Source organism: Salvelinus namaycush, chromosome 7, assembly GCF_016432855.1.
Source record: "Salvelinus namaycush isolate Seneca chromosome 7, SaNama_1.0, whole genome shotgun sequence".
Taxonomy (NCBI): domain Eukaryota; kingdom Metazoa; phylum Chordata; class Actinopteri; order Salmoniformes; family Salmonidae; genus Salvelinus; species Salvelinus namaycush.
Window position 1 is genome coordinate 57493462 of NC_052313.1, and position 23040 is coordinate 57516501.

Below are 23040 nucleotides of genomic sequence, written 5' to 3' on the forward strand. Positions count from 1 at the left end.
TCTTCCTCAGTGAATTTCATAAAAATATATATTTTTAAACATTTAAAAAGTTATCCTTTTTAGATAAAACTATAATAAATATAATCACGTCACCAAACACTTCCATGCCAACCTATTAATGAGGAAGGGACCAACTAGTGGCGTCAACTAGTAGAGTTTTGTTTAACTCAGAAAAAGGCCCACAGACCTAGTACAAATAATTTCTAATTGTAAATAAATAAATAAAATATAGATATGTTTGGTTGTCACATACACCAGATTGGTGCAGGAAAACGGGGTATTTTATAGGGTCAGCCATAGTAGTACGGCACCCCTGGAGCAAATTAGGGTTAAAAGCCTTACTTGTTGGCTCAGGTACTCAAACCAGCAACCATTTGGTTACCAATGACCTCTGTGTAGAAGAGTTTTCAGTGTTATGAGAGGAAGATGATTTTAGAGTAACTTGAAGTATTACTGTATGTTGACATTGGGTTTGAATATTGCATAGATATAAAATGTCATCTGGATATGATTGGTATGGGCTTGTAAGTATACAGATGGTTTGAAGATACATCAATAATGTCGCTCTTGCTGCTGGTGATTCTCTGATCCCCCTCTACGCAGACAACACCATTCTGTATACTTCTGGCCCTTCTTTGGACACTGTGTTAACTAACCTCCAGACGAGCTTCAATGCCATACAACTCTCCTTCCGTGGCCTACAACTGCTCTTAAATGCAAGCAAAACTAAATGCATGCTCTTCAACCGATCGTTGCCCACACCTACCCACCCATCCAGCATCACTACTCTGGACGGTTCTGACTTAGAATATGTGGACAACTACAAATACCTAGGTGTCTGGTTAGACTGTAAACTCTCCTTCCAGACTCACATTAAGCATCTCCAATCCAAAATTAAATCTAGAATCGGCTTCCTATTTCGCAACAAAGCATCCTTCACTCATGCTGCTAAACATACCTTTGTAAAACTGACTATCCTACCGATCGTTGACTTCGGCGATGTCATTTACAAAATAGCCTCCAACACTCTACTCAGCAAATTGGATGCAGTCTATCACAGTGCCATCCGTTTTGTCACCAGAGCCCCATATACTACCCACCACTGCAACCTGTATGCTCTCGTTGGCTGGCCCTCGCTTCATATCCGTCGCCAAACCCACTGGCTCCAGGTCATCTATAAGTCGTTGCTAGGTAAAGCCCTGCCTTATCTCAGCTCACTGGTCACCATAGCAGCACCCACCCGTAGCACGTGCTCCAGCAGGTATATTTCACTGGTCACCCCCAAAGCCAATTCCTCCTTCGGCCGCCTTTCCTTCCAGTTCTCTGCTGCCAATGACTGAAACGAACTGCAAAAATCACTGAAGCTGGAGACTCATATCTCCCTCACTAGCTTTAAGCACCAGCTGTCAGAGCAGCTCACAGATCACTGCACCTGTACATAGCCAATCTGTAAACAGCCCATCCAACTACCTCATCACCATATTGTTATTTATTTGATTTATTTTGCTCTTTTGCACCCCAGTACCGCTACTTGCACACTCATCTTCTGCACATCTATCACCCCAGTGTTTAATTTGCCATACTGTAATAATTTCGCCACCATGACCTATTTATTGCCTCACCCCCCTTATCTTACCTCATTTGCACACACTGTATATAGACTTTCTCTATTGTATTATTGACTGTATGTTTGTTTATTCCATGTGTAACTCTGTGTTGTTGTTTGTGTCGCACTGCTTTGCTTTATCTTGGCCAGGTCACCGTTGTAAATGAGAACTTGTTCTCAACTGTCTACCTGGTTAAATAAAGGTGGGAAAAAAATATTATAATATATAAATTATGTGTTGGAGAAAAATATACCATTACTGCGGTTTTGGAACCACAAGAAGAATCAGTGATCATCTTTTTGTTATAGATTGCAAGCATATTTTCTTGGGAATAGATTGTATGTAACATTATTTTGTATTCAAATATTAAAATGACCTGTAACATTGAATCAATTGAATTTGAGATGGATGTGTCATGACTGGCCTGTTCGGATCAGGTTACCATGGACCACACTCCTACAAGAGACATCTCTCACACCCACCAGAGGGGGAGAGATCGAGAGGTATGGAGGTGTTTTTTTTTATGACACCTCACACCCATTGTAAATCTTAAAGTCAGCAGACAAAATCCTTTGTCCTCTCAGTATGGAGGAATAGAATGTGTGATGGGCCTATGGAGAACCTACCTCAGAACAATAACATGCAATAAACAGACTTTGGGACAATATGTTTCGTCACCCAAAATGGTAGTAATGACGATAGATGGAATATGAAAATGAATGTCATTTTTGTTATGTTATTTAAAGTTAAATTACAATGTTATAACGAAAACATTATAACTTGAAGAGTTTTCACAATATGTACCTGATGTTTGCATACTGTACATTGTGTGGAAAATGTCCAGATCAAGTCAAATGTTTTTGTAAAGAGGAAATGTGAAGTTAGTTGTCTAAATTGTATCTCAGTAAAATCCAGACCTTGCCTCGTAACTAGTTACGCCCTAAAGGCGGAAAGGCCCATTTCTGACCCGAGGGTATAAAACATGTGAGTTAAGAATTAACATATCAGACTAGGTGACCACGAGCTGCAGCCAAGGTCCGATTAGTTGTAACCCCAAAACGTAACACGAGGTTGAAGAAGACAAAGGAACGTCTTAATCTATGCTACGGATGAGTAGATGTGTCTAAGAGGGTGAATTCAAGCAGGACCACCTGGTTACCACTATCCAAGGAATCATGTGTCTACACTGCTTTCATTCCTACACTGGAGCCCTGAGCTACACAGCTGACTGTACTCAGAAGACCCCCTTTCAGAAGAAGGGTGAGGAAACAGACCATGAAGAGAAAGGACACTGACATTGTGTGGACAATTAGAGAGTTACACCTGGTAACAACAGAAGTGTCACCATCAGAGGAGAATTCGGAACTCGGTCCACAAGGAGATACCCCATCGGAGACCTTCGACACGTAATTACATCATTATATTCTGACCCATGAGAGCGGCAGTTCGGGTTAAGGTTAGGGTTAAACTAAGCATAGTTTACAAATGTACCCAAGTGTGCTTTTCTCTCGTACCCTCTCTCTTTCTCTCTCTTTTGAAATCCCCATTTTGTGTAACATGTGTGATATTGTGTTGGCCCGCTAGGGACCTGTTTCATTGTACTAAGTTCTAATCAATAGCCTAGACTGTGTGTATGTGTATCTTATGTTATAATTTTAGCTTGTTAGTAAATAAATAATCAACTCAATTGGTGTGGTACGTATTTATTTAGTGTGACTCGGGTTTGTGCAGATTCCCGGACTATGCGACGTTCAGGATGAGACTGTAGAGGAAATTAAGCGACTGTTGTAAAATCAATATTCTGATATTCTTTGAGTTCATTTGGGAAATAGAAACTCACTAAAACCAAACTTTCCCATGGTGCCCCAGGTTAATGACTTAATAATTACCTGATTCATTTAATCACGTAATTATAAACAATTAATCATTCCAACGTCACGTCATGACAGATGCTTTTATACAAGCCTTTATTATAAACCTAATATTCACATCAAACAGTGAATTAACAAGAATCCATGATACGCCTCATAGACTGCCATTTCATGTTGCCCATGCTTCCTCCCATGTTGCTGAAGTTTCTGTACTCTGCAGGCCTCAGGTACATCTGCCTGCCTTTGTAGTTGGGCTGCTCGTACATGAGCCAGTGGCCGTCCATCACATTGCAGGACTGGCAGTCGGACATGCGGTAACGGTCCATCATGTTCTCACAGTCGTCCATCATCTCGTGCATCTGACCTCCGAAGTTTTCCCTCTCGTAGATCCTCATCCTGAACTGGCCGCTGTGCTGTAATGGAAAACCACAACAACCAAAGCCATTAGAATTCTTTTGAATTATAAAATGTTATTCCAATTATAACTATTTTATCCAATCGAAACTACTATCAGTGATTACAGAAACATATGAATTAGTTGTTTATTTACCATGGGGATGTTTCGGCAGGACCTAATGCAGTCAGACATGCCCATACGCTGGTGGTCACCATACTCTCCTCTCCTCACAAAGTACTGGTTTCCCTGGAAGTTGGAGCGGTCGTACACCATGAAGCAGCCGCTCTCCACCCTGCAGGAGTTGCACCTGCTCAGGTAGGAGGTCAACTCAGGGCAGTCTGAGCTGGTCTCATAGGAACGGCCCTGGAAGTTCCTGTCCTCGTAGAAGGTAATCTGGAGGTCAAAAGAAACAACAATATTGACTCCAAACAGTAATACGACAAGTTCAAAATTCAAGTTCAACTGCAATTTGAAAGTTTCTTCAGTGGTGAGAGACTGTAGGTTGCCGTACCTTTCCCATGGTCATGGTGACTCTTGTTTGGGTAGCCTACAGATATACGGTGATACTTGGTCTGAAGATGTATAGCGTATTCTCCGTCCTTGGGTACTTTTATACCTGGCTTAACGTCAAAAGAACCCCCAGCTCCATTGTGAAAAGTCCTGAGTTGGCATAATGGCATAGGGGCCCCTTTACACAATGGTTTCCAGCTAAATCCTTTATTACTCCCCATTGTGTGCATGGTAGGGTCCATTTTTGGATTGTTGCTGTTTGAATGACAGAGAGAAAAAAAGAAAATTCTCTGGTCCAATTATGATCATTTACCTCAAAGGGCACCCATCTACTGTATAATATTATTATAATAACATAACATTATGCACATCATAATGAGTGAGTGATATGAGAGAGCAAACTTCTTGTTATGAGAGGCTGGTAATGTATAGTTGTCACGTTCCTGACCTGTTTTCCTTGTTTTTGTATGTGTTTAGTTGGTCAGGGCGTGAGTTGGGGTGGGCATTCTATGTTATGTGTTTCTATGTTGGGTTAAATGTGTTGCCTGATATGGTTCTCAATTAGAGGCAGGTGTTTGACGTTTCCTCTGATTGAGAACCATATTAAGGTAGGCTGTTCTCACTGTTTGTTTGTGGGTGATTGTTCCTGTGTCTGTGTCTGTCGCACCACACGGGACTGTTTCGTGTTCGTTCGTTTGGTTAGTCTGTTCCTGTTCTTCGTGTTATATTGTAAATTCTCAAGTTCAGGTCTGTCTACATCGTTTTGTTGTTTTGTAATTTTCCAAGTGTTTTTTCGTGTTCGTCTTGTCTTTAATTAAATTCATTCATGTATTCATCTACCGCTGCGTTTTGGTCCGATCCCTACTCCTTCTCCTCATCCGAGGAGGAGGAATTAGACAGCCGTTACAATAGTACTGTACATTGCCTCTCAATTTAACGCAGTGACATGTCCTGTCAGAGAAATCACTGAAAACAATATTTGATCTTTAGATATTCAGTGATAAGTGATTGATTGACTGGGATTATGTTTTTCATTTCAAAGTGAAAACAGGCTAAATTAACATGTTTCCTGTAAATTATTGCACGAGTAATGTACAGGTAGACAACGTTATGGCTGGCGTTTGTTTTCAGTGAATCTCTAGTTCCCTGAGTGAAATGGAAAACCAATTTGCAGTCTTGAGCTTTGATTGGAAATCAGTTCAATTGATATTTTAATTCTGATTCTATTTATAAATACAAATTGGTCAAAAATGACCAATAGTCAAACAAAACTGAATTTGTTGCAAGAAATTAAGCTATTATATAGCAGTACTTGGTGTAGTGGTCTATATAGACTTCATGCCTATTTCTGCATCAGCCCACTTCGTCCTTGTTGCCAAACAGCCTGGAGTCCATTATCCATTGTCTGTTGTCTTACCAATGAACAGTGTGGGTGGCCTCCTCCTGACTTAACCTCAAAACCCCTCGCAGCCATAGTCCATTCCCCTTTCACATACTCTGATTTGGACTCACACTCCAACCGTTGTGTGCTCCAATTTGCATGCTCAGAGCACGGTAGTATGCATATTGAGAAATATCCATTGTTGTCACTGTCACATACTGTATATATATATATCCATTTGAATCTGACCTTGCTATTGAATCTGACCTTGCTATTGTACCTGACCTTGCTATTGATCCACCGTGCATTTAAAGGAACTACAACTTGTAAGGCATTGTAAAGCCTTTGTTATCAATGAGATGCTATATAAAATATAGTAAAAGGGTTATGCCACATTTGTCAAAATACCAGATGGAATGTCCTTTAACCTTACCCTTTATTTAGTACCACATTTTTTTAAATTGTATTTAACTAGGCAAGTCAGTTAAGAACCAATTCTTATTTACAATGACGGCCTACCCCGTCCAAACCCTAACAACGCTGGGCCAATTGTGCGCCGCCCTATGGGACTCTCAATCACAGACGGTTGTGAAACAGCCTGGAATCGAACCAGGGTCTGTAGTGACGCCTTTAGCACTGAGATGCAGTGCCTTAGACTGCTGCACCACTCGGGAGCTTATGGATAATTTGTGAAGCACTTGTGTAGTTCTTATAAAGGCTATGAATGCCCTATAGAGCCTTTACAAATTGTAGTTAGTTTAAAGTGTGTGTTTCTTTTATCCAAATTTGATGTCAAGCAACAGTAAGGTAGTGTTTTAGGCAAGGTGAGCTTGTTATTCTCCTCAGGATCCACTTTCCTTCTTCCTGGACATGCCTCACTTCCTGATTATGCCAGATATGTACTATTCCTTTAGTCACTGTATTCCAGTCACCCCCATTGATTGAAATAATTTAGATTTGATTGAGTGATCTGACTGACATTTGAAAATGTGTTTATTAAATTTAAAAAATAGTTTATTGTTTTGGTAGACATCATTTGTGTAAAAACATATTTGTTAATATTTTATATGAGGCATACATATAATGCCTTATAAGTGCATATGTAATGTCTTATAATACAAAGAGTTGTATCATACTTACTAATTGTTCATAAGTACTTATCCATCCTGATAATACATATAATGCATTATAAGCCCAGAGAGCATACAATGCATTATATCATTGCAAGAATGTGAAAATCTAGCAAAGAACACTCACATTTCGTGCTAGCTACCTATTAGTGTTATATTTAGGTCAAAGATGAATTTGACTCGGCTAGCTTGATAATTATATGTTTAGCATCAGTCATGTCTTCAGCCTCTGCTAGCTTATTAGCAATCTTCACAGTCAGCTGTGTTCCTAGCAAACAGTTAGCAAGCTAGGTAAGTGTCGGCAGGTGCCTAGCTTTTCCAAATATTTGTTGCTAGCTAACGTTAGCTACCTAGTCCTGCTAACTTGGGTAAATACAACACAGTGTTGGCTAGCAGCTCAGACATTTCTACCTTAGCCAGCTTGTTAGCTAGCTAGCTCGTAGCTAATCACACAATGTTGTGCTGTTTGCAAATACCTCGTGCCACTAGAAATGTAGCTAGCTAACATTAGCTAGTGACTCACTCAAATAGTCTAATCAAAATGAATCAAAATCAAATCCAATTTTTGGTGTAGACTAACAGTGAAATTCTTACTGGTCAATTTCCAACAATGCAGAGTTAAAGATGACATAAGCTGTAGCTAGATAAACTGTAGCTACTCTACTCTAGCTGCACGTTCCAAAATCCAGGGATCGAGCTAGCTAGCTAGTTTTCTTGGAGCAGGAGTAATCGCCGGTTTTAAATACCAAAAGGCTGATGTTATAAATCATGCTCAGTTCAAATTAATGCTGTTAAGTATCAATCAATCAAATGTATTTATAAAGCCCTTCTTACATCAGCTGATGTCACAAAGTGCTGTACAGAAACCCAGCCTAAAACCCCAAACAGCAAGCAATGCAGGTGTAGAAGCACGGTAACTAGGAAAAACTCTCTAGAAAGGCCAGAACCTAGGAAGAAACCTAGAGAGGAACCAGGCTATGAGGGGTGGCCAGTCCTCTTCTGGCTGTGCCGGGGGAGATTATAACAGAACATGGCCAAGATGTTCAAATGTTCATAGATGACCAGCAGGGTCAAATAATGATATTCACAGTGGTTGTCGAGGGTGCAACAGGTCAGCACCTCAGGAGTAAATGTCATTTGGCTTTTCATAGCAGATCATTCAGAGTATCTCTACAGCTCATGCTGTCTCTAGAGAGTTGAAAACAGCAGGTCTGGGACAGAGCATTTTAGGTAGGTCTATAATGCATGATGCTTTTTAGGCTGATAATGCATTATAGTAATGTATTGTAATAACTATAACTACTTATGATAAATTATTATATCTTATAGCGAGTATTATAAGGCACTATAAGTGTATTATAATGCATTACTAAGGCACTTATAAGGAGTTATGTTGCCTCATAGAAATTATTACCACATATTCTATTTGATGAGTTTGTGGTTTGTATTATGGTAATGTTACTGTTTAGGAGGATGGAAGTGGGAAGTGGTTTGATAAATATGGCATGCCACTGTGTAGTGTGAAGGGTTGTGACAAGTTGTCACTAGTTCTTAAGAGTTGTTCCTCAAAGAGTTCCTCAAAGTAAACAAAACAATTGATCACTTGAGCACCTGTCTGATTTCCATGCTTCATATTTTTAGTTAATTAGAGGACCTTCCTTGCCTTTTACAAAAAAGTGGCGTAGTCTTATTTCTTATTTAGATCCTCATTTGGCGTAGTCGGCAGTATTCCGGTGTTAAGAGCTTATCTTGTCTAAAACACCCATACACAAGGCAGTGTCAAGTGCCTAGAATAGGCTAGAGGTTTTTTAAGACCAAATATAAGGATTATAGAATTTGGGGAAAAAGGGACATTTTTGTTTACATACATTACAGCTGATATTAGTGTTATAGTGGTTGCAGTATAATAGTTGCTTATAGTGGCTTTTTAGTGGTTAGAGTATTATATTGATATAACAGTAATTTACAGTGCAGTGGTTTGTGGAAATAAGGTAAGAAAATCGCTGCAAAAAATGAAGGTTTAAAATGTTTATTAAAAAGTCGTTGCACTCTTTAAAGACAGCACATTTAAAAAGCAGCATCGCCGCTGATGCGCCTCATGGACTGGAACCTCATTTCATCATTCCCCATTCCCATCTCTCTTGTGTTCCTGTACTCTCCAGGCCTCAGGTAGGTCTGCATGCCTCTGAATTGGGGCTGCTCGTACATGACCCAGTGGCCGTCCATCACGTTGCAGGACTGCATCTCGGGCATATGGTAACGCTCCTGGATAGAGTCACAGTCGTCCATCACCTCGTGCATCTGGCCTCCGAAGTTCTCCTTCTCGTAGATCCTCATCCTGAACTGGCCCTTGTGCTATTGGAAAGAAGATAACACATTTAACGCATCTATTAACTGAATAGGATGAGCTTGGTTGATAGGATGGCATACAATGCAATATGCCACAATCTAAAATTAATGAAAAAGATAAGCACCATATGGTATAATCGTTATCTTTTCCATTCATTTGCAGTTGAGGCATATAGCTGGATCTACACAACCGATGGCATGGGATGTGTTTTTATGTTGACTTTAGATTACATTTGAGGTGTGAAAACTTTAGACAGACTTCGATTTTGGAGTGTAAGATAGTTTTATGGCATCGATGATTGTGGTCATTGTGGTGTGGTTGTAAATAGTTGTGGTCTGTTGTGCTCTGTCTGCAGAACTGCTTACCTGGGGGATCATACGACAAGACCTGATGCAGTCGTTGAAGCCCATCATGTGCTGGTACTCAGGGTACTCTCCCCTCCTCAGGAAGTACTGGTGGCCCATGTAGTTGGGCCGGTCGTACACCATGAACATGCCACTCTCCACCCTGCAGGAGTTGCACCTGTTCAGGTGAGAGGAGAGCTCGGAGCAGTCGCTGCTGCACTCATAGGAGCAGCCCTGGAAGTTCCTCTCCTCGTAGAAGATAATCTGGAGAAAGACAAAGTATGCGTTGAAAGTCATCTTGACGTGAAACCAATTGATCTTGATGTGCAAAAACTCATACATTCTATCCCGTTCAGAAATTATTCAACATAATAATTTTTATGTGTCTGACAAAATCAAACAATGCAACCATGATTATAATTATAAGGCATTATAAGTCATCTGTAGTTATCATAGTGTTCTGAATCTAAAAACACACACATCAAGGATATATTTCCCATTGGAAATGGGCTCTGATGCATCCTAGAGTCATAGTTCCAATGCCAGCTGACGTACAGTTCAGCACTGTGCACAGACTTTGATCACAGCCCCACATTACAGTACCTTTCCGTTCATGGTCACAGTTATTTGATTTCTGTTGTTCTCCCTACTGGCGTGCTGCCTTTTATGCTTGATGCAGCTCCAGAAGAATCTACCGCCCAGTTGTATAAAACGCTGAGTCAGCTGAGCAACACTGTACTGTACTATACCTCAACGCAACGCTCACGGCAAAGAGTTATCATTTAGTGCTCTGTAAGGTCAAAGGGTTTAGATTAGGTCGGATTCCTTTTAGATGTATTGTATAGTCTCCTTTAAATGGACTCTGAAGGGTGAATAAAATATTTATGGATTTTAATTTAGCTTCAACATTACATTTGTGTAAATGATGTGCTCATAATTAACAATTTTGGGGAAACACTTCATTTAAAAAAAAAATGTAATTTAACCTTTATTTAACTTTATAGGCTATGTTCATGCCTATTTCATTTGCATTAGGAATAGGTTTGTGCAGTGCACACAAGAAACCTCCACTCAAAAACAATATTTTGGTATTCCACTGTTGATTACAGTCCCAAATTTATTTTGCATGTCAGCAGTCAAGTTTACAAGATATTGGACTTTCAAGAAGCAAAGTGTCACTGGCCACATCATCATGACGCAAACTGTGGACTATTGAACAAAAATACCAAAAGATAGTTGATTTTACCTTTAAGTGGTAGGTAAGGTGTAGGTAAAGGTGTACCTTACAATTTATATTGCATATTGCATAGTATCAAAATAGTATTAAAAAAAGTAGCAAAAGCAATATGGGGGTTGTTTGAATTGCTCCTTGAGTGTATCAGCAATATAATATTCAAATTCAGTGTTATTTAAAAAGAGCATGCAAATGTGAAATCCTCAAGTGTTTGTACAGTAGCTACATTCAATATCATTGAAAGATACTGTGGTATTTAGTTTGACAGAAAACACTGTCTCAGGGGCCGCGCCAGAATCCCCCATAAGTGTTCCTGTCTCAGGGGCCGCGCCAGAATCCCCCATAAGTGTTCCTGTCTCAGGGGCCGCGCCAGAATCCCCCATAAGTGTTCCTGTCTCAGGGGCCGCGCCAGAATCCCCCATAAGTGTTCCTGTCTCAGGGGCCGCGCCAGAATCCCCCATAAGTGTTCCTGTTTCAGGTGCCGCGCCAGAATCCCCCATAAGTGTTCCTGTCTCAGGGGCCGCGCCAGAATCCCCCATAAGTGTTCCTGTCTCAGGGGCCGCGCCAGAATCCCCCATAAGTGTTCCTGTCTCAGGGGCCGCGCCAGAATCCCCCATAAATGTTCCTGTCTCAGGGGCCGCGCCAGAATCCCCCATAAGTGTTCCTGTCTCAGGGGCCGCGCCAGAATCCCCCATAAGTGTTCCTGTCTCAGGGGCCGCGCCAGAATCCCCCATAAGTGTTCCTGTCTCAGGTGCCGCTCCAGAATCACCCATGGCATATGGTTTACATCGTCTTCATGCTCATCAAACCATTCAGTGACCACTCGAGCCCTGTGGATGGGGCAATGTCAGCCTATGGGGGCATGCATAGCCATGGTAACCAAAATAATGGCCTGCCCATCATTTGTATGCATGATCCTAAGCATGATGGGAACCACACCTGTGTGGAAGCACCTGCTTTCAATACACTTTCAATACACTTTCAATACACTTTCAATACACTTTCAATTCACTTTCAATTCACTTTCAATACACTTTCAATACACTTTCAATACACTTTCAATTCACTTTCAATTCACTTTCAATACACTTTGTATCCCTCATTTGTGTTTCCATTATCTGTGCAGTTAACTGTACATCATCCTAATTAAATAAAATTGTAATATCCAGAGCTTACAGTCATATGTGCATACATTGTCGTATGGGTGGCCCCATCAGGAATCAAACCTTTATATTAAGTTGTTCCTATAGGGTAACACTTTATATTAAGTTTATTTTATAGGGTAACACTTTACATTAAGTTGTTCCTATAGGGTAAGTCTTTACATTAAGTTGTTCCTATAGGATAATACTTTATACTAAGTTGTTCCAATAGGGTAACACTTTATATTAAGTGGTTCCTATAGGGTAACACTTTATATTAAGTTGTTCCTATAGGGTAATACTTAATACTAAGTTGTTCCTATAGGGTAACACTTTATATTAAGTTGTTCCTATAGGGTAATACTTAATACTAAGTTGTTCCTATAGGGTAAAACTTTATATTAAGTTTATTTTATAGGGTAACACTTTATACTAACTTTCTTTTATAGGGTAACACTTTACATTAAGTTGTTCCTATAGGGTAACACTTTATATTAAGTTGTTCCTATTGGGTAACACTTTACATTAAGTTGTTCCTATAGGGTAACACTTTATATTAAGTGGTTCCTATAAGGTAACACTTTATATTAAGTTGTTCCTATAGGGTAATACTTAATACTAAGTTGTTCCTATAGGGTAACCCTTCACCTTAAGTTGTTCCTATAGGGTAACACTTTACATTAAGTTGTTCCTATAGGGTAACCCTTCACATTAAGTTGTTCCTATAGGGTAACACTTTATACTAAGTTGTTCCTATAGGGTAATACTTAATACTAAGTTGTTCCTATAGGGTAACACTTTACATTAAGTTGCTCCTATAGGGTAACACTTTACATTAAGTTGTTCCTATAGGGTAATACTTAATACTAAGTTGTTCCTATAGGGTACTACTTAATACTAAGTTGTTCCTATAGGGTAATACTTTACATTAAGTTGCTCCTATAGGGTAACACTTTACATTAAGTTGTTCCTATAGGGTAACACTTTACATTAAGTTGTTCCTATAGGGTAATACTTTACATTAAGTTGTTCCTATAGGGTAACACTTTATACTAAGTTGTTCCTATAGGGTAATACTTTACATTAAGTTGCTCCTATAGGGTAACACTTTACATTAAGTTGTTCCTATAGGGTAACACTTTACATTAAGTTGTTCCTATAGGGTAACACTTTACATTAAGTTGTTCCTATCGGGTTGGTTTTGTGGTCGCCTTTTTGTCTCTCAACGTGCAAGAGAGTGTGTGTGTCTGTCTGTGTGCGTGTGTGTGTGTGTGTGTGTGTGTGTGTGTGTGTGTGTGTGTGTGTGTGTGTGTGTGTGTGTGTGTGTACCTGCATGGGCATAAATAAAGCAGATGACTGCAATACATGAATTATGTAAGCAGGTAGGCAACTATACACTTTGATCTGTTCTGAAATTGAATAGCCACAATGTATTGTACGCCTGACCCCTTTCTAATACCTTACTTTTATAATACATGTATTGTGTTCAGTGAAATGGGTGGCCCCATTGTGAAGAATCCCTGACCAAGCAACATGAAGTAGCATAGAGAGGTATACCGCTGTCTGGTTGTTATGTACTGTAATGGCATTCAGTTGCATTGTGATGCCGCTACAAAAATGTATCATGCCCACAAAGAATACAGTTGAAACTATTAAAAGAGAAATGTTTCAGAAAACACCCCCCAAAAGACAACAATAGAAAAAGGGATACATATCCATGCTGCACATTTGATGCTCACATACAGTCCACATTTATGAACTATTATTATGAACAAAAATGATGTCCAATTCAAACCCCAATGCAGAAGATGTTCTTCAAAGAGTTCCTCTGACAAAATATTATCAGCCACCAGAGGTCGTGGAGCGTTCAATTCCTCTGACTTCTTTAAACCACTCCACAGTCCATTGGTTATACATTACCTCTTTAATGTCTCTAAACCAGTTCATTGGTTATACATTACTTCTCTAAACAAGTTCATAAGGTTACACATTACTTGTCTAAACCAGTCCATTGACTTTACATTACTTCTCTAAAGTCTCTAAACCAGTTCATTGGTTATGCATTACTTCTCTAAACAAGTTAATTGGTTATGCATTACTTCTCTAAACCAGTTCATTAGTTATACATTACTTTTCTGAAGTCTCTAAACCAGTTCATTGGTTATACATTACTACTCTGACATCTCTAAACCAGTTCATTGGTTATGCATTACTTCTCTGACGTCTCTAAACCAGTTCATTGGTTATGCATTACTTCTCTAAACCAGTTCATTAGTTATACATTACTTCTCTAAACCGGTTCATTAGTTATACATTACTTCTCTAAATGTCAGGCTGTGGGTAACTGGTGCATGGAATCAGGAGCAGGAGAGCAGAGATGAGTGTACAAGGTAATTTGTTCCACGAACAGCACCAGTATAAAACAAATACTAAAGGTGCGTGAAATTACCGGTCACTCGTAAATAACGGCCGTAAATAACGAACCCGGCAAACAATACCAGCCAACAAGTAACGACCTGAACATTATATACAAACACGGACGAAACATGGGGGAAACAGAGTGTTAAATAATGAACATGTAATTGGGGAATAGAAACCAGGTGTGTAGAAAACAAAGACAAAACAAATGGAAAATGAAAAGTGGATCGGCGATGGCTAGAAAGCCGGTGACGTCGACTGCTGAACGCCACCCGAACAAGGAGAGGGACCGACTTCGGCGGAAGTCGTGACACTAAACCAGTTAATTGGTTATACATTACTTCTCTAAACCAGTTCATTGGTTATACATTACTTATCTAAACCAGTTCATTGGTTATGCATTACTTCTCTAAACCAATTAATTGAATATACATTACTTCTCTAACACAGTTCATTGATTATATATTTCTTCTCTAACGTTTCTAAACCAGTTCATTGGTTATGCATTACTTCTATAAACCAATTAATTGATTATACATTACTTCTCTAACACAGTTCATTGATTATATATTTCTTCTCTAACGTCTCTAAACCAGTTCATTAGTTATGCATTACTTCTCTAACCCAGCTCATTGGTTAAACATTACTTCTCTAAACCAGTTCATTGGTTATACATTACTTCTCTAAACCAGTTCATTGGTTATGCATTACTTCTCTAAACCAGTTCATTGGTTATACATTACTTCTCTAAACCAGTTCATTGGTTATGCATTACTTCTCTAAACCAGTTCATTGGTTAAACATTACTTCTCTAACGTCTCTAAACCAGTTCATTGGTTAAACATTACTTCTCGAACGTCTCTAAACCAGTTCATTGATTCTACATTACTTCTCTAACATCTCTAAACCAGTTCATTGGTTAGGAAAGGGGGGATACCTCGTCAGTTGTACAACTGACTGCATTCAACTCCACATTTAACCAAACCCCTCTGAATCAGAGAGTTGCAGGGGGCTGCCATAATCGACATCCACGTATTTGGCACCCAGGGAACAGTCTGTTAACTGCCTTGCTCAGAACGACATATTTTTACCTTGTCAGCTCGGGGATTCGATCCAGAAACCTTTCGGTTACTGTCCCATTGCTCTAACCACTAGGCTACCTGCCATTATACATCACTTCTCTAGCTTCTCTAAACCAGTTCATTGATTATACATCACTTCTCTCATGTCTCTAAATCAGTTCATTGATTATACGTCACTTCTCTCATGTCTCTAAATCAGTTCATTGATTATACATCACTTCTCTCATGTCTCTAAACCAGTTCATTGATTATACATCACTTCTCTCATGTCTCTAAATCAGTTCATTGATTATACATCACTTCTCTCATGTCTCTAAACCAGTTCATTGATTATACATCACTTCTCTCATGTCTCTAAACCAGTTCATTGATTATACATCACTTCTCTCATGTCTCTAAATCAGTCCATTGTCCATTGGTTATACATTATACTGTGGAGAAAATGTAAACTAGCGTAATGCTAACAATCGACAATAAGGATTAGTTTGCTGCAAAATAAGTTTGAGAAACTGGAGGTTACAGTACATCAGGCTTTCTGAGTAATATAATTTGATGTACTGTATATCATTTCTGATGTACTGTAACATGGGTTAAATTTGGTTCAATTGACCCAGTGAGAAAATGCATATATACAGTATATATATATTTTGCTATTGATAAATAGTGCACAAATGTCCACATTTGGTGCATCAAAATCGAATTATATTACTTTTTTCTTTCAGACCATTTGAAATCCCTCTCCAGACACCAACCTGTCAGAATAAACCAGTGTAATATAAATACCATGGGTAGATTAGATTTGATAGAAAAAAGAAGAGAACAGGTACTTCAAAATAAGAGTTTTATTACATTCAATGAGAATTGTGACTTTTAGCAGCCTTTTGGACGTCAGGACAGCAGGAATCTCAGGCATCAATGCCGCTGACCCTCACAGGCATCCATGATCCTTCTGATGGAGAGAACTCTCATCATGGTGCTCATGCCCATGTCTCTGATACTCCTGTACTCTCCAGGCCTCACGTACATCATCCTGCCTCTGAAATGGGGCTGCTCGTACATGAGCCAGTGGCCGTCCATCACGTTGCAGGACTGCATCTCGGACATGCGGAAGCGCTCCTGGATGGACTCGCAGTCTTCCATCAGCTCGTGCATCTGGCCTCCGAAGCTCTCCCTCTCGTACAGCCTCATTCTGAACTGTCCCCGGTGCTGTTGGAGAGAGAGAACATTGACAGTTACTACCGTGTGTGTACTCCATGCTTCCAGTATTACATTTAGCATTGTTTGTCAGCTGACTTATACAGTAATAGAGGCCTGGACCACGTTCATTAGGGACAAACTGTTTTGATAATACCTAAACTTGTTCAATAAGAAGACATATTTTTGTTTTCTGTTACAAAATGTTTGGCTACGGTGTGCCCTGCTGAACACGACCCAAGTGAAAAACACGTCAAGTATCAGATGTACAGAGTCCTAGTAACTCAAACTTCATCACCATTCACGAACATCTAGCTACTCAAAAATATAAAAATGCACTCTTTATATGAAGAGAAATAGCATGAACCACATCATAAATATAATCATGTCATCATCGAACACAAGGAGATGGTGGAACTCCAACTGTGGACGTCTTACCATTGGGATCATGCGGCAGGAGCGGATGGACTCCAGCATGGTCACATCCCCCATGCCCATCATGGAGCCCATACGCTGGAGGTCGGAGTACTCTCCCCTCTTCAGGAACATCTGGTTGCCCATGAAGTTGGAGTGGTCGTAGATGACGAAGCAGCCCATTTCCACCCTGACCGACTGGCAGCGGTTTAGGTACATGTTGAGGTCGGGGCAGTCGCTGCTGGTCTCATAGCTGCGACCCTGGAAGTTCCTGTCCTCGTAGAAGATGATCTGAGAGGGTGATTTGATTGAGAAATGATTTAACCTATGACCTCTTCATCTATGTTGAGAAGATTATAAAGGCTATGATTTTAAATGTTTTACATAATTAATATAGTTAATCATTATTAATTGATTGTGATTAATTTGTCATTACTATTAATAATTAAAAACAATTATACATTCTTAACTTTGTATATAATGCATATCAACTGCATGGTCTCATATAATAACTTATTTAGCTGAAAAACGTTGCTGTATTCTCACAGACTGATATTATTTGGATTAGGATTTTGTGGTTATAGCTGCTATGCAAGACACTATATTCATATCTCAATGGCCAGCTCTTATACTGAATAAAAATCCACTGCTCTGTATTACCTTGGTCATGGCTACGGTGGTTTAGCTTGATGGTGAAGCTTGATTAGATGACACGCAGAAGACACGGTGTGTTGTGTCGATCCAGTGGCACTTTTATATTGACATTGGGTCCACAGGGCACCTTGCACACCTTTGTGCTAAATAGCATGAGTCATCACAAGGCCCACGTGGGGCTTGTATACATTTTACACAGCACATCTACATGAGTTATTATTGGATGCTGAATGCAGCATGGGGGGCATGACATGTATTGTTCTCACCAGAAATAGAACATTGCATATTCTTCCGTTTGGGTGATTGTGCTAGATGGTACTTTACCAGGTCAAAATACAGTTACAGTATATTTACTAGTGAACTTGGTCACACTTAGTGAATTTTGTCCCACTTAGGGAACTTGGTCACACTTAGTGAACTTGGTCACACTAAGTGAATTTGGTACCACTTAATGAACTTGGTCACACTTAGTGAACTTGTTAACACTTAGTGAATTTAGTCACACTTAGGGAACTTGGTCACACTTAGTGAACTTGGTCACACTAAGTGAATTTGGTACCACTTAATGAACTTGGTCACACTTAGTGAACTTGTTAACACTTAGTGAATTTAGTCACACTTAGGGAACTTGGTCACACTTAGTGAACTTGGTCACACTAAGTGAATTTGGTACCACTTAATGAACTTGGTCACACTTAGTGAACTTGTTAACACTTAGTGAATTTAGTCACACTTAGGGAACTTGGTCACACTTAGTGAACTTGTTAACACTTAGTGAATTTAGTCACACTTTATATTAAGTTGCACAAACACCATATACTGTAGCTAGTTACCTGACATTGTATTAATTGGTGTGATTACATATCTACACAGTATACAGTCACATCTTTGAGAACAATATTTGACCAGTATCTTTTTAATTCAATAATTGTTGATAAACCTTATCTGTTGAAATGTTTACAGTTCCGTATTGTAACTACATGTTGAAAGCTTGGGACTATAAGGTTCGATCTGCATTTTTGTCAGGATTGAGTTATTGACATAGCCTTGTTCTTTTCAATGTTATCTTCCTATGTTTACTCTAATTACCTCAATTCATGTTCAGTTCAAAAGAATACAAGATAAAAATGGCTGACACCATTCAAACCAATGAGGGTTCAGAACTTTAAAGCCAATTATCTCAGAATCATCTTTTTGCAGATAGAACCTTATAGTCCCAAGCTGTCGATTTTGGTTAGAAATATATAGTTATAGAGTTGCTGCATATCATAAATGAAAGAAATGTGAACACATTTTTAGTTCAACTCAAGCACAGCATTTCTCAGCAAGATGAAGACGATGTAGATAGAGGGTTATTTTAAAGGTGTATGACTTCATGAGGACTGTCACGTTCTGACCTTAGTTTTGTTGTTATGTCTTTGTTTTAGTATGGTCAGGGCGTGAGTTGGGTGGGTAGTCTATGTTCCTTTTTCTATGTTATTCTGTTTCTATGTGTTTGGCCTAATATGGTTCTCAATCAGAGGCAGGTGTCAGTCGTTGTCTCTGATTGGGAGCCATATTTAGGTAGCCTGTTTGTTATTGTGGGTTGTGGGTGATTGTTTCTGTTTCAGTGTTCGTACCATTTGGGACTGTGTCGTTTTTCATTTGATTCTCTTGTTCTTTTTTGTATTCATTTTCGATTAAACATTTATTATGGATACGTACCACGCTGTATTTTGGTCCTCCTCGCCTTCCACCAACGAAAGCCGTTACAAGGAGAAGCACTGGATGAAGAAACATTACTATTTGGCAGCTTTACTGGTCTGACCACATAGACAACATAACATCAACAACTTCCTGGTTCTTCTCAAAATTACAAAAAATAAGAATCAGAGGACAAAGTAATTATCAGGTAAATAATGAATTAATACAACACTTCTGATTTCCTACATTTTAGAAATACATACACTACTGGTCAAACGTTTTATAACACCTACTCATTCAAGGGTTTTTCTTTATTTTTACTATTTTCTACATTGTAGAATAATAGTGAAGACATCAAAATTATGAAATAACACATATGGAATCATGTAGTAACCAAAGAAAATTGAAATATATTTTATATTTGAGATTCTTCAAATAGCCACCCTTTGCCTTGATCACAGCTTTATACACTCTTGTCATTCTCTCAATCAGCTTCATGAGGTAGTCACCTGGAATGCAATTCAACTAACAAGTGTGCCTTCTTAAAAGTTAATTTGTGGAATTTCTTTCCTTCTTATTGCATTTGAGCCAATCAGTTGTGTTGTGACAAGGTAGGGGGGTATACAGAAGATAGCCTTATTTGGTAAAAGACCAAGTCCATATTATAGCAAGAACAGCTCAAATAAGCACAGAGAAACGACAGTCCATCATTACTTTAAGACATGAAGGTCAGTCAATATGAAACATTTCAAGAACTTTGAAAGTTTCTTCAAGTGCAGTCGCAAAAACCATCAAGCGCTATGATGAAACTGGCTCTCATGAGGACCGCCACAGGAATGGAAGACCAAGAGTTACCTCTGATGCAAAGGATAAGTTCATTAAATTTACCATCCTCAGAAATTGCAGCCCAAATATATGGTTTATACAGTTCAAGTAACAGACACATCTCAACATCAACTGTTCAGAGGAGAATGTGAATCAGGCCTTCATGGTCAAATAGCTGCAAAGAAACCACTACTAAAGGAAATTAAGAAGAAGAAGAGACTTGCTTGGGCCAAGAAACACGAGCAATGGACGTTAGACCGGTGGAAATTTGTCCCTTGGTTTGATGAGTCCAAATTGGAGATCTTTGGTTCCAACCTCCGTGTCTTTGTGAGACGTGGTGGGGGTGAACAGATGATCTCTGCATGTGTATTTCCCACCGTAAAGCAGGGAGGAGGAGGTGTTATGGTGTGGGGGTGCTTTGCTGGTGACACTGTGATTTATTTAGAATTCAAGGCACACTTAACCAGCATGGCTACCACAGCATTCTGCAGCGGTACGCCATCCCATCTCGTTTGGGCTTAGTGGGACTATCATTTATTTTTCAACAGGACAATGACCCAACACACCTCCAGGCTGTGTAAGGGCTATTTTACTCAGAAGGAGAGTGATGGAGTGCTGCATCAGATTACCTGGCCTCCACAATCCCCCGCCCTCAACCAAATTGAGATGGTTTGGGATGAGTCTGACCGCAAAGTGAAGGAAAAGCAGCCAACAAGTGCTCAGGGTATGTGGGAACTCTTTCAAGACTGTTGTAAAAGCATTCCAGATGAAGCTGGTTGAGAGAATGCTAAGAGTGTGCAAAGCTGTCATCAATACATAGGGTTGCTATTTGAAGAATCTCAAATATAAAATATGATTTGATTTGTTTCACACTTTTTTGGTTACTACATTATTCCATATGTGTTATTTCATAGTTCTGATGTCTTCACTATTATTCTACAATGTAGAAAATAGTAAAAATAAAGAAACCCTTGAATGAGTAGGTGTTCTAAAACTTTTGACCGGTAGTGTACATAGTGCCATAAAAAAAACGATCCAATAAAATAATACCTCACAATAAAATAATGCTACAATATACATTGAATTCCATCTCAATTGATCTGGAATATTTGATAAAATACTGATATACTAATTCAGCTAGTATTAGGGTAGCTAGGGTTAGCTGGAAACAAACATGATCCTGTATTTACCCCCAGTGACATAGTTATAAAAGTGGCATTCAGTACGTGACACTATAGGACTGGCTTGCACAACAATATATAATGATGACTCATGGAGTTCTAGAACAATAAATATGGAGATGTGAATGTGGTCCAAGGTATAAAAGGGACAGGAGGTTGATGGTCCAGCATTCCATCTGAAATTGGATAAGAGATTGGATCACCATCACCATGACCATGGGCAAGGTAAGTGCCACTGCAAGTCTTCCTCCATGTCTGTCTCTCTGGGTCTATCCAAGCAGCCCTGCATTCCAAAGAGGACTGTCGGATCGGAAACACAAGGCATTGCTAATCAAATGAGCATTAGTGCACTAATTTCAACATATCGACCACTAACTGTGTGATTGTCTGTGTAGATCATCTTCTACGAGGACAAGAACTTCCAGGGTCGTTCCTATGAGACCAGCAACGACTGCGCTGAGGTGACCTCCTACCTGAGCAGGTGCAACTCCTGCAGGGTGGAGAGCGGCTGCTTCATGGTCTATGAGCGCCCCAACTTCATGGGTCACCAGATGATGGTTAGGAGAGGAGAGTACCCTGACAACCAGCGCCTGATGGGGATGACCATGAGCGACTGCATCAGATCCTGTCGTAACATCCCCAGTGTAAGTAATGCAGTGTGTAGCTGCTTCTTAGCTGATGCAGATAGTTTCAACAGCAAGGGTCGTGAACTCGTGTCATCAACAACATTTGACATTTAAATGTATGAGCCCACCGGTTGGATCTACAGTAGTTCCATATCTGTATGACCTGTTGCTTTTATCAACAGTATAAGGGCCAGTTCAGAATGAGGATGTACGAGAGGGAGAACTTCGGAGGCCAGATGCACGAGCTGATGGATGACTGTGACTCCATCCAGGATCGTTACCGCATGTCCGACTGCCAGTCCTGCAACGTGATGGAGGGCCACTGGCTCATGTACGAGCAACCCCACTTCCGAGGCAGGCAGATGTACGTGAGGCCTGGAGAGTACAGGAACCTCAGAGAGATGGGAAACAGCTCCATGAACAGATTCATGTCGGTTAGACGTATCACTGATTCCTGTTAAAATCACAACTGTTTAGTTTCACTTAATAAAGTGTTCAATTTCTAATTATTCCTGATGTGTCCTAGTTCTTTAAAACAGAGCATAACAACCATCTCATCAATCAAAAGTAAACAACTAGTAAGACAAGTGCATAAGGTCTGGTGTCTGCCATGAGCCAATAGGCTTGGAAAGTGGACATGTCACGAAGAGGAAAATGGAACCATTAGTGAAGACATATTATCAGTTTTGGGGGTAACATTACACTTGATAGCAAAGACCGGTGAGACAGCTAACTAGCTGTAAATAAGTGAATTGTTTTGGCCTGCAGATTAGCGAAGTTAGTTAGCCAGCTAGCCAAAGTTATTTACAGATCATTAACAGACAATCCTAAACTCTTGTGTCAAGAACATGTCTCCAAAAATGATAAGGTGTCTGCAGTTGTGTTTACATTTGACAGATTGTGATATAATCCCCTTTCTAAGTGAATGGTGTTGGTTATAGTTTTAGAAGGCTACAGCACTAACCTGTAAACATGTACTGTACATGGTAAACCACTC

The 23040-nt window shown here is 39.6% G+C and overlaps 4 protein-coding genes across 4 annotated transcripts; 1 reads left to right on the forward strand and 3 right to left on the reverse strand.

Annotated features, from left to right (window-relative positions):
• Positions 1–3609: 3609 nt before the first annotated feature.
• Positions 3610–4401, reverse strand: LOC120050561 (gamma-crystallin M3-like). Its single transcript, XM_038997151.1, has 3 exons — positions 4387–4401; positions 4029–4268; positions 3610–3891 (listed from the first exon to the last, which is right to left on the reverse strand). The coding sequence occupies exons 1-3, from the start codon at positions 4399–4401 to the stop codon at positions 3610–3612; spliced, it is 537 nt and encodes a 178-aa protein (XP_038853079.1).
• A 4562-nt stretch (positions 4402–8963) lies between these two features.
• Positions 8964–9887, reverse strand: LOC120050862 (gamma-crystallin M3-like). The gene is made up of 2 exons (XM_038997389.1): positions 9612–9887; positions 8964–9251 (listed from the first exon to the last, which is right to left on the reverse strand). Exons 1-2 carry the CDS (start codon positions 9885–9887, stop codon positions 8964–8966), a joined length of 564 nt encoding a protein of 187 aa, XP_038853317.1.
• A 6434-nt stretch (positions 9888–16321) lies between these two features.
• LOC120050563 (gamma-crystallin M3-like) lies at positions 16322–17820 on the reverse strand. The gene is made up of 3 exons (XM_038997153.1): positions 17735–17820; positions 17099–17365; positions 16322–16672 (listed from the first exon to the last, which is right to left on the reverse strand). The coding sequence occupies exons 1-3, from the start codon at positions 17741–17743 to the stop codon at positions 16379–16381; spliced, it is 570 nt and encodes a 189-aa protein (XP_038853081.1). The 5' UTR covers positions 17744–17820; the 3' UTR covers positions 16322–16378.
• A 3767-nt stretch (positions 17821–21587) lies between these two features.
• Positions 21588–22543, forward strand: LOC120050565 (gamma-crystallin M3-like). The gene is made up of 3 exons (XM_038997154.1): positions 21588–21642; positions 21813–22061; positions 22226–22543. The coding sequence occupies exons 1-3, from the start codon at positions 21628–21630 to the stop codon at positions 22502–22504; spliced, it is 543 nt and encodes a 180-aa protein (XP_038853082.1). The 5' UTR covers positions 21588–21627; the 3' UTR covers positions 22505–22543.
• Positions 22544–23040: the final 497 nt, after the last annotated feature.